This window comes from Podarcis filfolensis, assembly GCF_964270895.1.
Source record: "Podarcis filfolensis genome assembly, chromosome: 13".
Taxonomy (NCBI): Eukaryota; Metazoa; Chordata; class Lepidosauria; order Squamata; family Lacertidae; genus Podarcis; species Podarcis filfolensis.
The window spans coordinates 16,396,156-16,411,043 of record NC_139615.1 but is presented as its reverse complement, the minus strand read 5'-3'; the positions used below and the strand labels follow the sequence as shown (position 1 = coordinate 16,411,043).

At 48.6% G+C, this 14,888-nt stretch overlaps 3 protein-coding genes across 3 annotated transcripts; 2 read left to right on the top strand and 1 right to left on the bottom strand.

The window, feature by feature from the left end:
• The first annotated feature begins 2,415 nt into the window (after positions 1 to 2,415).
• Positions 2,416 to 2,952, top strand: LOC310747224 (histone H4). Its single transcript, XM_083581563.1, has one exon. The coding sequence runs from the start codon at positions 2,540 to 2,542 to the stop codon at positions 2,849 to 2,851; it is 312 nt and encodes a 103-aa protein (XP_083437689.1). The 5' UTR covers positions 2,416 to 2,539; the 3' UTR covers positions 2,852 to 2,952.
• Positions 2,953 to 8,020: 5,068 nt separating this feature from the next.
• On the top strand, positions 8,021 to 9,142 carry LOC310748349 (histone H1.2-like). Its single transcript, XM_083584075.1, has one exon. The coding sequence runs from the start codon at positions 8,074 to 8,076 to the stop codon at positions 8,767 to 8,769; it is 696 nt and encodes a 231-aa protein (XP_083440201.1). The 5' UTR covers positions 8,021 to 8,073; the 3' UTR covers positions 8,770 to 9,142.
• Positions 9,143 to 9,606: 464 nt separating this feature from the next.
• LOC310747638 (histone H3.2) lies at positions 9,607 to 10,988 on the bottom strand. Its single transcript, XM_083582246.1, has one exon. The coding sequence runs from the start codon at positions 10,166 to 10,168 to the stop codon at positions 9,758 to 9,760; it is 411 nt and encodes a 136-aa protein (XP_083438372.1). The 5' UTR covers positions 10,169 to 10,988; the 3' UTR covers positions 9,607 to 9,757.
• Positions 10,989 to 14,888: the final 3,900 nt, after the last annotated feature.

The window sequence follows — 14,888 nt, the reverse complement described above, 5'->3', positions numbered from 1 at the left end:
GGCAGCTGCTATTGCCGCCCCTGGTCTCTGAGCTGCCCCCCTGCCCCAAAGGGAGGTGCCTCCTCACACTGCCCCACAAGGGCATAGGATGCACCCCCTGGCCAGCCCCAGAGGCACCATTTGCCTGGGAAGTTTGTAGCCAGGGCTGCTGCAATAGCTGTGCAAGCCTTTGGGAGGCTGAGATGCAAGAGGGCTTCAGAGGAAGGAAGGAAAGAGGGACATAGGCCAGCATTGCCCGCAGCACCCCTGACCATCATTCAAGGCACCCCAGGGTGCCGTGGCACAGTGGTTGAAAACCACTGTACTACAGATATCAGGAAATAGGAATGTAATACACAATGTTCCTTTTTTAGAGGGTGCTGGCATGAGTTAGCGACTCCCTGATACAGTATACAGTGGTACCTTGGGTTACATACGCTTCAGGTTACATACGCTTCAGGTTACAGACTCCGCTAACACAGAAATATTACCTCGGGTTAAGAACTTTGCTTCAGGATGGGAACAGAAATTGTGCAGCGGCGGCAGCGGGAGGCCCCATTAGCTAAAGTGGTCTTCAGGTTAAGAACAGTTTCAGGTTAAGAACGGACCTCCGGAACGAATTAAGTACTTAACCCGAGCTACCACTGTATTTAGGACCAAGGATCAGAACTCTCTGGTGGGGAAAAAGAATGCGCCGTTTTGGAAGAGACATCTGAAGCATGCCAGGGAGCAGGATGTGAAAGGCTACATTGAAGAAAGGACTGCAAGTGTTTGGGAAGCATGATTATGGGGTACTGGATGTTTCGAAGAAGAGCCTAGGGGACTATGAATTGAAAAGGGAGGTTAGATGTGGGGAACGACAGATCTTCTTTCTGGGCATGATTTGGGCACAGATATAGACATTTGTGTCTGTACAAGTAAAGAAGAAATTCACAGCAATGTAATTAAAAAAGAAAAGAAAGTATCAATGGTAGTGCTTTTTTATTTGTGCAACACACACACACGGCTTGTGGCACCTTAAAGACTAACACAACTATTATGGCAATACATTTACTAGTCTTTAAAGTTCCACAAAAATCATTTTGCTGCAGCTGACTAATACAGATACTTTTCTGAAAATTATTACAAACACAAGTTCTTGTACCGAAGTGTCTTAGCCACTATCAGATGGAGGAAGGCTGCTCTAGAATGTTCTGTCCCAAGCAGCCAGCATGGCCAGTGGTAGGGAATGCCAGGAGTTGTGGTCCAGAATATCTGGAATAGCAAACTAGGCTAACCCAAAAAAGTGGTGAAAGCCCTACGGGTGGGAAAAATAACTTGCATGTATGTAGAGGGTAACAAATTTGCATCCAATTATATATTAAACCACCACCAGCAATCAGGATTGCTCAACGACACGCCAAACCGAGTAAGGGAGCTGGTGTGAGCGAATAGGATTGGGAACAGCTGATGAAACGCTGGTTAAAATGGCGACTGGAGAACGGCTCCCCTTTGTTAAGGGAGGGCGGTTATACTAGTCCGCCTGGAAGGAAGGGCACAGACAAAATGAAAAATGCCAAAGAAAAGGGTCCTTAAAAAATAAAATCCCGCTTCCTGATGTGATTGGCCATCGGGATCTCTCGGCTTCTCCTCCGAATGATCACAGCGCGGGGAGTTTAATATTCAATTAATCTTCATGTAAAATGGGAGAGGCACTGCTGAGAGCCAGCCACCGTCCGCTAACACTCTCCTGTATGGGTTTCCCCCGGTCGCTTCTTTTGTGAGAAAAGGTTATTTTTAAAAACCCACTTTATCCGCTCCTCCCTTAAGAAAAACACACAGAAGACCATAGGTGCAGGCTCACTGGGGTGTTCAAGCACCCCCAAAATTCCCCGTGAAGGGGCCCAGACACTCACAAATTTCGGCGCCCGGGCAATGCACGCTGCATGGCAACCACGGCCCCGGCAGCCGCGGGGCCAAGCTAGCGCTCCTGCAGGAGACTCATTTCCAGTGTTAAGTTTCTACTTCAAGATCGCTGCCCCGCAAAAACCCCGGCGCCCCCGGAGTGTTCGGGGCTGGAGCTTCGTTGCCGCGTTAGCCGGTATGTATGTCAGACGCGTGGGAGAATTAAGCCACGTAGTTTCTTGGAGTTTCCAGGCCGAAGACGAGAAGGCAGGCTGCTCTATCTCTAGGCTGCAATCCTTACCTGACTGTAAACCCCACTGAACACATGCCGTGCAACTGAGCTGATAGGAAGCACACTGGAGGCTGCATTCGCCCCATTCATTGAGCTGAGCGACGCTTTTGCAATCTAAGCCCGCAATAACCAAGCACGAATAAGTCTTTCCCCTGGCTCGAGCTCTGATTGGATACTTCTCCAGGAGGTCTGATTGGACAGCTTCCATGGTTCTGTTGATTGGTTACTGAGAATTCATGGGCGTTTACAACATGCTGGGAACAAGTGGGAGGCGGAGCCTATATAATTCTCGTGCAGGTTTACACTCTGGTCCGATCCCAGACTATAAAAGTTGCAGGCAGCTTTTCTTTCGCGGTACAGTTTGGGTTCTGCTCTGCTGAGAAGATGTCTGGACGTGGAAAGGGAGGAAAAGGCCTTGGAAAGGGAGGCGCCAAGCGGCACCGCAAAGTGCTTCGCGATAATATCCAGGGCATCACCAAGCCTGCTATCCGCCGCTTGGCTCGCCGCGGTGGCGTGAAGCGTATTTCTGGCTTGATCTACGAAGAGACCCGAGGCGTCCTCAAAGTCTTCCTGGAGAACGTGATTCGCGATGCTGTGACCTACACCGAGCACGCCAAGAGGAAGACCGTGACTGCCATGGACGTCGTCTACGCTCTGAAGCGCCAGGGCCGTACTCTGTACGGTTTTGGTGGCTAAAGGGATTTCTTCGTTCTTGAAACAACTTAAAACAAAACAAAAAACCCAAAGGCCCTTTTCAGGGCCACCCACTTTTTCTTAAAAAGTGCTGAACCACCTAATTATGATCTTGATACATTGCATGTGGAAATAATCCCGAGTTACTTTGTTACCTTCATTATCGTTTCACAGGTAAATGAAAAGGATTTCTCATAAAAGTGAGTCGAGTGTTGCAGCCGACCTAGGATTGGCTTCCTTTATTAAGAGTAACTTTAAACCGCTTTATAAAAGTTCCTAGGTTTAACCCTACCGCTTTGTTTGCTACCTGCGAATGATTTATGCCATTTAACTTGCAATTCCACCCTCGAGCGCCTTCTGAGAGAAAGCGGTCGCCATTTTCTTTCAGGAAAATAATTGGTGCTTCTGCGCTTGGGGAATATAGCCTCCCCCTCAAGTGGTTTTTTCTGGTTCTTCCTAAGCACTCTTTTAAATCTTCGGCTGTGCTTAAACCTACTCTTAGATAAAAAACGTGAGATCTGAATGCTGCACTGGCTTCCGCCATGCTGGCCCGAGAACAAAGAGAAGCAGATGGAGGTGGAAGGGCGTGGTTTAATTCCCCGCCACAACGACTCGGCGGCGCGGGAAATTCAAAATCTCGCATGAGTTAAAACAATGGCGTTTCTGCAATGAGTGTAAACTGCCACCTGATGGCAGCAAAAAATGCAAGAAGCTCGTTTGCTTTTTAAAAAAAACCCAAAACAAAACCCAGAAAGAACCCAACCACCAAGAAAGAAAAGGGCTAAAAATGATGTTATGTAAGAAAACTACTAGCCCTGATCAGAGGCAGTAATGTCAGTTGCTGGAAACTGCAGGGAGAGGGGAGTTCTGCTGTGCTCAGGTCTTGCTGAAATAGGTAACCCATTGGTCTGATCTTATGCATAGCTGTCAACTTTTCCCTTTTCTTGCGAGGAATCCTATTCAGAATAAGGGAATTTCCCTTTAAAAAAGGGAAATGTTGACAGCTATGATCTTATGTTCTTAAAACATAACACAGATGGCTTGATGTGTGTTTTGATTAACTAACTTGATGTGTGTTTTGATTAACTAACTAGCCTCAATATATTCTTGCTGGGCTTTGTGTTGGTGATCCCAATTTCATGAAACACCCCTTTTTTAAAAAAACAAACTAGATATTGTGTGTTCTTATGTGATGGCCCTTTGTTATAAAGGTTCTTAACATTTCAGGTATGTATTTGTGTTGTGTTGTGTGTTGTGTGTGTGAGATGTCCACTGTAGAGCCATGCTGACCTGGAAAAGATGATCCTGAGAGTTGGAGAATATTCCAGAGTAATTTGGGATATGGCAAAGAGGGACTGCAGAGGGGTGGAGGGAGTCAGCAAATACCACCCCCGAATTTGTGAGGATGGGGGCACTAGGCACAAAGCCCTCCTGTGGGATTTCGGCACTCCTGGACGCCGTCCCTGATTCGCGCCACTAGCCGCAAGAACTTCAAAAGAAACAATTTGGAGGAAGCGAATGCACATATTTCAAGGAAGAAGGGGGAGTAAAGACTGCTAACAGAAGAGATCTCTGATAAAACAAGACAAGAATAAAACATGAGAAGATACGCCAAGACACGGTACGGCAAATGACTGATGGGGGAGGGGAAAAAAACTTTCCTTTCTTTTCTTATGTGATTAAACAAGAATCCCCTCCCCTCACGAGTCAGAAATGTCGTTTTAAGGACTTAAGCTGTGGATTTAAGACTGTGTGGAGATAAACTTTCGAACCAAAGCATGTTTTAAGAAGAGCGTGGAATGTATAAGAGCTTTGGAATGACGCAGTTAAAAATGCCGTCGCCATATTGGGAAGTTCTGTCGGAGGTCTTGAGTCTGGGAGGAGAAAGAGAGAAATAGAGCTGTTTATATATTGTGGGTTAAACTCCTCAGTGGGACTTAAGAGCGACAGTTTTGCGAGATTATGATGGAAAGAGCGATGTTATCTATGAAGGAGATGATATATGGAAACCATCTCGATTTGAGGATTGGAAGAACGGAAAATTCACACGGGATTTTTATTACTATTGGTGTTTATCGGCTTAAGGAGACTATCAGAAGAGATCATAAAGAAAAAAGAGAAAATATATGAACAAGATGTGATGTGGAAACAGCAAGATAAGATGGGATAGAATTATGAACTCTGTTTGGACTGATTTGGACATTAACGCAGCAGCAAGAAGATAATCAGAATTCTCCTTCGGATCTTGAAATATGGGTCCCCCCAACAAAATTTAAAATTCAGCTTTGTAATTCGGAATTTATGTGATGTGATTTAATTTGATGTGATTGGCCAGTCAATAAAAATTATTTTTTTAAAAAAAGGGGTGCTTAAAAGGCTTTAAAGGACTAGCCTGAATGCCTTCTTCCACAGAATCCCACTCCACAAATACAAAACTGCCTGCTTGGAGGGGACTCAAAGAAACCATCCCAAATTGTTATATGGAATATTTAGGTATCCTGATGTAATTATACCAAAGGAAGGTACTCTGTCAAAGAAATTTAGGGAATCTCCATAAAAAGACCACAGAAAGAGCTCTGCTCTTGGAAGCATTTAAATTAAACTTAAGTTGGTTAGGCCACATTGCAGCAGTGAAGATGTGAATGCTTCTTAAATTTCTATTTTTCTTTCTGAAACTGCCCATACATATCCCTCATCGTCAACTGGATGGATGGCAACATTTGATTATTAATATTTTTATTTCAGGAGGTAAAAGAAGCAGGATGAACTGACTAACCCTGTATCGACCGAGAACTAAGGGAGCTCTTGGTGCCCCAAATCTTTAGCAGCATTATGAGGTTTTGCAATTAAAATTGTTGACACATGTGATTAATAACTCAGCTTCAAATCTATCAGTCAAAATGGAACTTGGAATCCTCACAACCCTCTTTTAATGCCTTATCTTTCCTGAAAACATCATGGGCAAAATAAGTAATCTGCTTCTACAGCAGAGCTTCTGAATACGGTGTGAATGGCAGTTGCACTTAGCTCATTTGCCATCACCTTTAACTCATATTTTGGATCAACTGGCCTTTGCTTTGATGATAGAGGAATCCATAAAATGAAGAGATTTTGTCCAAAGGTTGACCTATTGCAGAAAATTTGCTTAAGGATAAAATAAAACATGTCTCCCTATAACAAACTCCAACTCAAGTATGTTCATTTGTCCAAGTCCTACTCCATAAAGGAGAAGGGCTCCGTTCCTCGACTTTTTTAAAAAACCTTTTGTTCACATGCAATCTCCAGCTGAAGTGGCCAAGCTTCAAATAATACAAATTTCTACTCAATATAGAATGTGGCTCATCCCATGGACTGAGACTAGTTTGGGAGAGCAACTGAGGTACATGTCTGGGAAATGTTGCTGTCCCCATTAAAAAGAAGCCACTCTAAAAAGGCTATTGAGATGGCATTGGACTCCACTGTTTATCTAAAATCAGAAAAGGAGAGGCTGTGGTTCTACTGGAACACTACTTCATATGTGGTGGAATTGCTTCATCTGGCACTCATGGCTTCACCCAAAGAATTGTGGGAACTGTGGTTCACCCTCACAGGGCTACAGCTCCAAACACCCTAAAAAACTACAGTTCCAAGATTCTTTGCAGGGAGCCATGTGCATTAAATGTTCTGTGTGTGTGCAGCCTAAAAAAAACCAACACAAACTGAGCAGCTAAGGATACTTGCATCTGGCATCAGAATGTGTCATGTCCAGACAGAAAGTGTGACCTAACAGTCTTGAGTCATATCAATGAAAAGTCCCTGGGTTGATTTATATGTGGACACTCCTTGCAAAATCAAGCCCTGGTCCACTCATTGGCAGAAATCACAGCAAACAGCAGCTGATACCTAGTGGTCCACTGAAAACTGACCAGTGGTCTGCTGGGGCATCACATCCTTTGCTTTATATGAATTTGAAAGCTGGTGCCACAGAGGAGAACTTTGAGATGGAGAAAATGTACGAGCACCGATCACCAGTGCAGTCCTATGTACGTTTATTCAGTATCAAGTCAAGTTGCGCCCAGTGGGCTTCTTAAAGTATGATGGCAACTTTATAAATTGATAAAGCGGTAAGGGGAGAACTGAAACTGACTCCTTCCAGCCATTTCAGATTGTTCTGCCATCTGATTTCAAGAGGATTGTTTGTATTTTAGCAGCGGAGTTTTGCGAAATCCACACTCCCTTCCTCCTCCAGTGCCCTTTGATCAAGATATGCTCTATTTGCATTTAATAAATTGCTATTGCAATTTCCCAATTAGGTACCCGGTTCAGAAATCAGACTATCTCATTGCAACCACATCATATACAAATGAAACTCTACAGAATGGAGTGAAAAGAAAGCATAGGATACTTTCCAGACGGTGAGCCAGTCCTTAGACACTTAAAAACCTCCAGCATTCATTAGTGTGGCAGGGAGAATGCTAGCGCCATAAAATGCCACGGGTGGTTTCAGAACTATTTGTTAGGATCAATATATATTGTCAGGCCATGAAAAGGAGTGAGATAATTTAAAATAAATAAAGAAATAATTTTTCTACGCCCTAAAACTGAGGGCCTTTCTGTGCGAGGCACCTTCTCTCTGGGCCCAAAGTGAATGAATGAATGTGTTACTTGGCCCAACTCGAAGCGCTTTTGCGCGCCACCGGCCACTCCGGAGACGCCGGGTCCCCCACCAGCGGGGCGCAGACCCCCCCGAGATTGGCCCGGCGCGTTTCTCGGGCCCCCGATCGCCGCGAGAAGTTTTTAATTTAGCCGAAAAGGGCCCAGATTTCCCGGCGCCAGGCGCGCTGAGCGGGACTCGGCCGCGCTTCTGCCTGGTTTTCCCGGGCGCGCCGCCTCCCCGGCCCGCGAGGCGGCCGGGCTCGGAGAGAGAGGCTCCCGCGGCTCCGTTTCGCCCGGGGCCCGGCGCGCGGCGAGGCGGCGACGCGGCGATTTGGGCCGTTTTGTGGCACTCAAGAAACACAAAGTTGCAGCGGGGACAGGAGCCATTTCTGGCTGCGGAGGAGAGCGCGGGGTCTGCGAGCGCACCAATCAGCGCGCAGCTCCGCCCCTATAAATAGCAGGCAGCTCCGGGGCCGCACTTCAGACTTTACTTTTCGGTTCCGAGAGGTTCTAGCCCGCAGCCCGCCGTCTCCGCCTCCTCCTCCTTCAGCATCAGCCCCAGCGGAAAGCCGTCGCGAGCCGAGGCGACCATGTCGGAGACTGCTCCCGAAGCGCCCGTGGCCGCGGCGCCGGCCGCCAAGGCGCCGGCCAAGAAAGCCAAGAAGCCGGCGGGAGGCGCCAAGGCGCCGCGCAAGGCGTCGGGCCCCAGCGTGACGGAGCTGCTGACCAAGGCGGTGGCCGCGTCCAAGGAGCGCAACGGGGTGTCCCTGGCGGCGCTCAAGAAGGCGCTGGCGGCCGCCGGCTACGACGTGGACAAGAACAACAGCCGCATCAAGCTGGGCCTCAAGAGCCTCGTCAGCAAAGGCACCTTGGTGCAGACCAAAGGCACGGGCGCCTCGGGCTCCTTCAAGCTCAACAAGAAGCAGCTGCACGACACGGCCAGGGACAAGGCGGCGGCGGCGGCCGCGGGGGCCAAGAAGAAGCCGGCTGCCGGGCGCACCAAGAAGGCGGCGCCCAAGAAGCCCGCCTCCGGCTCGGCCAAGAAGCCCAAGAAGCCTGCCGCCAAGAAGAGCCCCAAGAAGGCGGCCGCGGCCAAGAAGCCGGCGGCGGGCGCCAAGAAAGCGGCGGCCAAGAGCCCCAAGAAGGCCAAGGCCGCCAAGCCCAAGAAGGCGGCGCCCAAGAGCCCCGCTAAGGCCAAGGCCGTCAAGGCCAAGGCTAAAGCCAAGCCCAAGACGCCCAAGGCCAGAGTGGCCAAGCCCAAGAAGGCGGCGCCCAAGAAGAAGTGAAGAGGCCACGCCATGCCCGCCCGCCCGCCAGCAGCCCTCGCCATCCCAAAGGCTCTTTTAAGAGCCACCCACTTTCTCACACGGAAAGAGCTGACTTGCGCACCACAGGTTCTCCCCGTGCTTTGAAACTCGCACACCCCTCTCGCCCACTTTTTAATAAAAATAAAGGGACGCTGCAATCCCTGTGCGCACTTACACCCTACTCTGCGCTAGCACTTCGGTGCAGCTACGCACAGGGTTGAGTGTTTCGCCTCCTTAGCAGTATGGTTTGGGGTACTTGGTTTTACAGGGCAGTTGTGTACTGTGGTTTGCTTGAGCGTGATTACTCCTGTGTTGTCAGCTAAGCGTGAATTGAGGGCATTTTAATAAAAGTCATCGCATGGCACACGATTTCCCGCTAGGTATATCCCTCCCTTACTCCGCCCACAAGAATGACCGCTGAAACTCCGTAGACTTCTGGTAGCGCTGAAATTCCAGTACGCGCTAGCGCCAGTCATCACTAGTCAATCCTTTAAATCCCCCGCATCTCCAGCCTGAAGGAGCTGCTGCCACCCTTGTCAGTGCTTGAGTCCGTATAAACTCACGAGAATAGGGTAGTGAGGTCTCCTCCTTTGCCATACTCTGCTAAACCCTATCGCCCATGCACCCACCAGTGCCCATTCCCCCTCCCCAATCTTTTCACTTTTTATGTCCTTCCTCAAATGTATACGTATAGTGGTTACGCCACACCAGAGCTTGAAATCGTAGCGCATTACTTCAACTACTTCAAAGCGGTTTTTAGGTAAGCCTATTTAAAGATACAAATGCAGTAGAAGCCATACCAGGGATAGCCGGTTATGTATTTTGGACAGTATTAACATAGATGAGATTTTTTCCTGATAAAATGCTTAAGCAGCGACCAGCTCTTTAAGTGAAGGAGTGGGTGGCTCTTAAAAGAGCCTTTGGGTTGTTACAAGTTTGCCGAAATGAATTGTAATTCTGTAGTTTTTTAAGCCCTTTCCCCGCGGATGCGCCTGGCGAGCTGGATGTCTTTGGGCATGATGGTCACCCGCTTGGCGTGGATGGCGCACAGGTTCGTGTCTTCGAACAGACCCACCAGGTAAGCCTCGCTCGCCTCCTGAAGAGCCATCACCGCAGAGCTCTGGAAACGAAGGTCCGTCTTGAAGTCCTGCGCGATCTCGCGCACCAGCCGCTGGAAGGGCAGCTTGCGGATCAGAAGCTCCGTAGACTTCTGGTAGCGCCGGATCTCGCGCAGCGCCACTGTGCCCGGGCGGTAGCGGTGAGGCTTCTTCACGCCCCCCGTGGCCGGAGCGCTTTTACGCGCAGCCTTCGTGGCCAGCTGCTTGCGCGGCGCTTTGCCGCCGGTAGATTTGCGGGCGGTCTGCTTGGTCCGAGCCATCTCTCCAAGGAAGTCAGCAACAAAGTTAACCTCTCTGCAGTACTTCGAAACAATGAAGGCAGCGGCTGGGCTGGCGGATATTTATAGCCGAATCCTCGTGGTCCTATTGGCTGAGGTCCGCAACGCAGCCGTTGAAAAAGTTTGAATATCCCGGGCTCTGCCCTGGTTGGACCAGTGATGGCAAAGCTTTCCGATTGGTTGATCCTCCTTCTTGCACGCCCAGCCTTTGTTCTCTGGAGTGAGGACCCTCCGGGCCGCCTCTCGCTTTCTAGCAGTAAACATGCCATGCCCAGTCACATCCCGCAACGATTCACAGATTCACACACGGAAAGAACGCGCACGGCTGCTGTGTTGTGCTGAGGAATCATAGCGCAAGGAGGAATTCCCTCCGGTGCGGATTCTCCCTCGTTATTCAACATGCATAACCTTAACATTCATTTTATTAGAGCTGCATAACCTAAGCACACTCGGGGGGGGGGGTCGAACTAGCTCTATGGAAATTACTCCCTTGTTAAGTGGAGCTAGGATTGCTCCCTAATCATAGGACTTGTCAGTGCCACATTTAATTCCTATTATATCGTCGAGGTAATTCATATCAAACTGACAAGAGTATATTCCCACCCCCAATGATTTTTTTATCTCACCTTTCAGCAGAAAAAAGTGGCCCATGTTTTAAGAGAAGGAACACCAAAGATGGAGATGGAAGAGGGGAAAACAAGATCATGCACTGTAGTAACAAAATTTTGTAGTAAAGAGGAGGAACTGAAAAATTTGGAGAGGAGTCTAAAGTTCCTAGTATTTCAGCACAGCCAAAAAAGTGGGGGGGGGGGTGTGCAGTACCATCTCAATGCTAAGAGTGCGGTGCTGATAATGTCAAGGTTGCAGATTCTATCCCTGTAAGAGACAGCTGCATATTCCTGCGCTGCAGGGGGCTGGACTAAAGCATTCCTTCCAACTCGATAAGGCAATACATACATAATGTATTAAAATCCATGAAATTATTCATTAAAATGTGCAGTTACCAGTAATAATCCCCTACTCTGGCATGGGGTCAAATGCAGGCCTTCAGGTCTCTGACCAACCCTAGGGACTCTCCCCAGGACACATGGGTTACTAGGGTGCCCCCCCCCACTCTTGGTGATTTTGCCTGGTTGGAATGGATACAACTTGCTTTCATGGAGGGAGATGCTTGTGTGCGCGCATGTGTGTACATGTAGGGATTTCTGACATTTGCATGGCTAGAAGGTAGCCTAGAAGGTAATCCAACCTATTGCTCCACCCACTTTTAAATTCTGCCCCGACCCATCCCTTGCATGTAGCCCCCAGTGGGATGCCCACAAAGGAGTGTGGGTGGTGCTGCGGGTTAAACCACAGAGCCTAGGACTTGCCGATCAGGTCGGCGGTTTGAATCCCAATGACGGGGTAAACTCCTGTTGCTCGGTCCCTGCTCCTGCCAACCTAGCGGTTCAAAAGCACATCAAAGTGCAAGGAGATAAATAGGTACCGCTCCGGCGGGAAGGTAAACGGCGTTTCCATGCGCTGCTCTGGTTGGCCAGAAGCGGCTTAGTCATGCTGGCCACATGACCCGGAAGCTGCACGCCGGCTCCCTCGGCCAATAAAGCGAGATGAGCACCGCAACCCCAGAGTCGGTCATGACTGGACCTAATGGTCAGGGGTCCCTTTACCTAATACATTAACCAAATGCACACTCCTCCCCCACCTTCTTGGTGGCAGAGCCAAAAAAGGTGGTGGTGGGGTGCAGTACCATCTCAATGCTAAGAGTGTGGTGCTGATAATGTCAAGGTTGCAGATTCTATCCCTGTAAGAGACAGCTGCATATTCCTACCTTGCAGGGGGTTGGACTAAAGCATTCCTTCCAACTCTATGATTCGATAAGGCAATACATAATGTATTAAAATCAGTGAAATTGTTCATTAAAATGTGCAGTTAATAATCCCCTACTCTGGCATGGGGTCAAATGCAGGCCTTCAGGTCTCCGACCAATCCTAGGGACTCTCCCCAGGCCACATTGGTCACTGGGCCTGCCCCCCCACTCTCTTTGTGCTTTTGCAAATGGAATGGATTGCAAATTCGGAATGGATACAACTTGCTTGCATGGAGGGAGAGGCATGTAAGTGTGTGCGCATGTGTGTGTGTGTAGGAACTTCTGACATTTGCATGGCTAGAAGGTAGCCTAGAAGGTCAGCCACACCTATTGCTCCACCCCTTGTGGGCTGACAGTTCATGTTTATGGGTTGTGTAGTCCACGAATTCTGACCTGGGGCTGCTGCTGGGCCATCCCCTCCACACCCAGTCCAGGACCCAGGAGATGACCTTATCTTTCTTGGAATGGTGTGCAACTTCTTGTGCCTGAATGGGGCAGCTGGGAAGCAACTCCAGGCTCATAACCTCTCGCGCGAGCGCTGGGTCGGTGCCTGTTTTCAGTAGTGGTAGCTTGCTGAGGGCGTCCGCATGGCCCATCACCTTCCCAGGGCAGTGAATCACATGTATTCTCGTCAAGGCAGCTGTGGTCTGTTCTGTGTGCTGCTTGAGTGCACCGCTGTACTCGGTGCACCTCCTCCCTGCTGGATCATGAGTCGTCGGTGAGGTCTTCAGGGTGGGCCATCAGTTGGGGTGGCAGGCTCGGCCGTGCCTCTTGCATCGACCTCTCGGCAGCTTCAGTTGCCAGGGCCTCCTCCAGAGCAACCTGGAACGTTAGGTCCTTCTTGGCGTAGAGGCGTCGTTGCAGCTTCTCATCCTTCAGGCCACCAACGAGGCGGTCACGAAGCATGTTCTCCAACTCTGAGAAGTTACAGAACCGGGCAGCTTGGCGGAGGGAGGTCACAAACCCAGTTATAGTTTCCCCAGGGGCTTGCCGCTTTGCATAGAAGGCATTTCGATGAGCCACCACTGACAGCTGCGGCGAAAAGTGCCCCTTCAGCCGTTCCATTATTGTTTTGTATGGAACAGTAGCAACATCTTCAGGCGCAAGGAGAGCCCTGGCAATTTTGAACGTCTCCTCTCCACAGACACTGAAGAATATCGCCCTCTTCTTGGCATCTTCATTGGTGACCCCTTTGGCTTCTAGGAGGAATGTGAAACGGGAGGCGTACGCTTCCCAGTCTCCAGATGCTGGGTTGAATGGCGAGAAGCTGCTGTCGGTTGCCATTCTGAGTTCCTTGGGGCCTGGAGCTGAAGCCTGGATACACGGTGCAAGGCAATGGTGCGACAGCCTGGATACACAGTGCGAGGCAGCGGTGCAGCAGGTGGTGGTGCTGCAGTGCTGTGTGTGGCAGTCAGCTCGGCGGGATCCCATCCTTGTTGCCAGTGAAATATACTCAGAGTCAAGAGTGGATTTCATGCTCTTTATTTAGCTCATAGTGGTGAGGAGGAATGAAATGCCCCCAGAATGTCTGGTTTATATACATTATTTACACAATGGGCCCCACATGATTGGCTAATTCTAGGATTCTCCTGTAGGCCAATCAGGCTGCGGATTCACTTCCTCCTGGAGCTGGATTGGGTGGCTCCTGTGGACCAATCAGACTGCTGCATTCTGGATCCTATTGTTCTAGGACCAATCAGACTGCTGCATTCTGAATCCTATTGTTCTAGGACCAATCAGACTGCTGCATTTTGGATCCTATTCAACTCAGTACATAAGATGTATTTTGGAATCATTACAATTTTTAGCATCACCAAAAAAGTGTCCTAATATGTACTTTGTCCATTTTGTTTCTCCTGTCTCTAAGAATCTGCAGTGAAAGTAAACAGGCAAGGCTCTGATACTATTTTTATTGCTGCTCAAGCCAAACCACTTATTAGCACTACACAAACTGGAATATATTTATATACCTAGTGTAACCAACTAAAATCAATATACACTTTACTTGTATTTCTCTTTACTTTTGCTCTCTAACTTTAATAGTTTCTATGTGTGTGCATGACGAAACTGTTAACAGCTGGTTCTTGATAGAGTTCTGATGAACTCAACAGCTTTGTCTTTCTGATTTCAATAACTGGTACTCATGAAAAGGTATTGCTCAGCAACCGCTCACCTGTCCTAAGGCACCAACAAGCTACCGGTAATTCATTTCCCCCCAACATTTTTTTTCAGAGTTAAGGGGCCAGCTCAATTACTTTCTTATATGCTCCGTCCAGCATACAAAGCGACGCTTTGCACCTGCGTAGTCAGCACGGAAGGCGGGGCAAAAGGAGATAAGAATGAAATCACGTGATTTGTGACGCGTTTGAGTGGAACCAATCTAAAATCCCCGCGTTGCTCTGCAATTGGATAGCTACTAGAAATCCCGCGTTTTTCTATGCCATTTCTGGTTCCTTTGTTCATGGATAAACGCGCCTCCCACTCCCCAATTTGCAGTATAGCTAAATCGACGATTAAATCACGCGTTAAAAGGGGTGTTATGTTAAGAAACACACGAGGCAGGATACAGAACTTTTTTAGATGAAAACGGAAAACCTATTTGCAGACGCGTAGATCTGGGGGAAAGTAGCTGCGAGATCTGCTATAAAAAGCCTTGAGAAAGGAAATGGCGACCAGCATTACTCCTTTTTTTAGCGTTCTACATGGGGCTTAAAAATTCAACAAAGACGGGAAACCGGGGGTTGGGATTTTAACCCAGGCAATAGTAAGCTCGCAAGCTCCCACTACGTACAGTATTGAGTTTTAAGAGGAAACCTCAGTCGGTCGCTACAAAAG

What these genes read in the sequence shown, in the direction of transcription:
- LOC310747638 (XM_083582246.1), bottom strand. Translation starts at nt 10,168, where the DNA reads ATGGCTCGGACCAAGCAGACCGCCCGCAAATCTACCGGCGGCAAAGCG.
- LOC310747224 (XM_083581563.1), top strand. Translation starts at nt 2,540, where the DNA reads ATGTCTGGACGTGGAAAGGGAGGAAAAGGCCTTGGAAAGGGAGGCGCC.
- LOC310748349 (XM_083584075.1), top strand. Translation starts at nt 8,074, where the DNA reads ATGTCGGAGACTGCTCCCGAAGCGCCCGTGGCCGCGGCGCCGGCCGCC.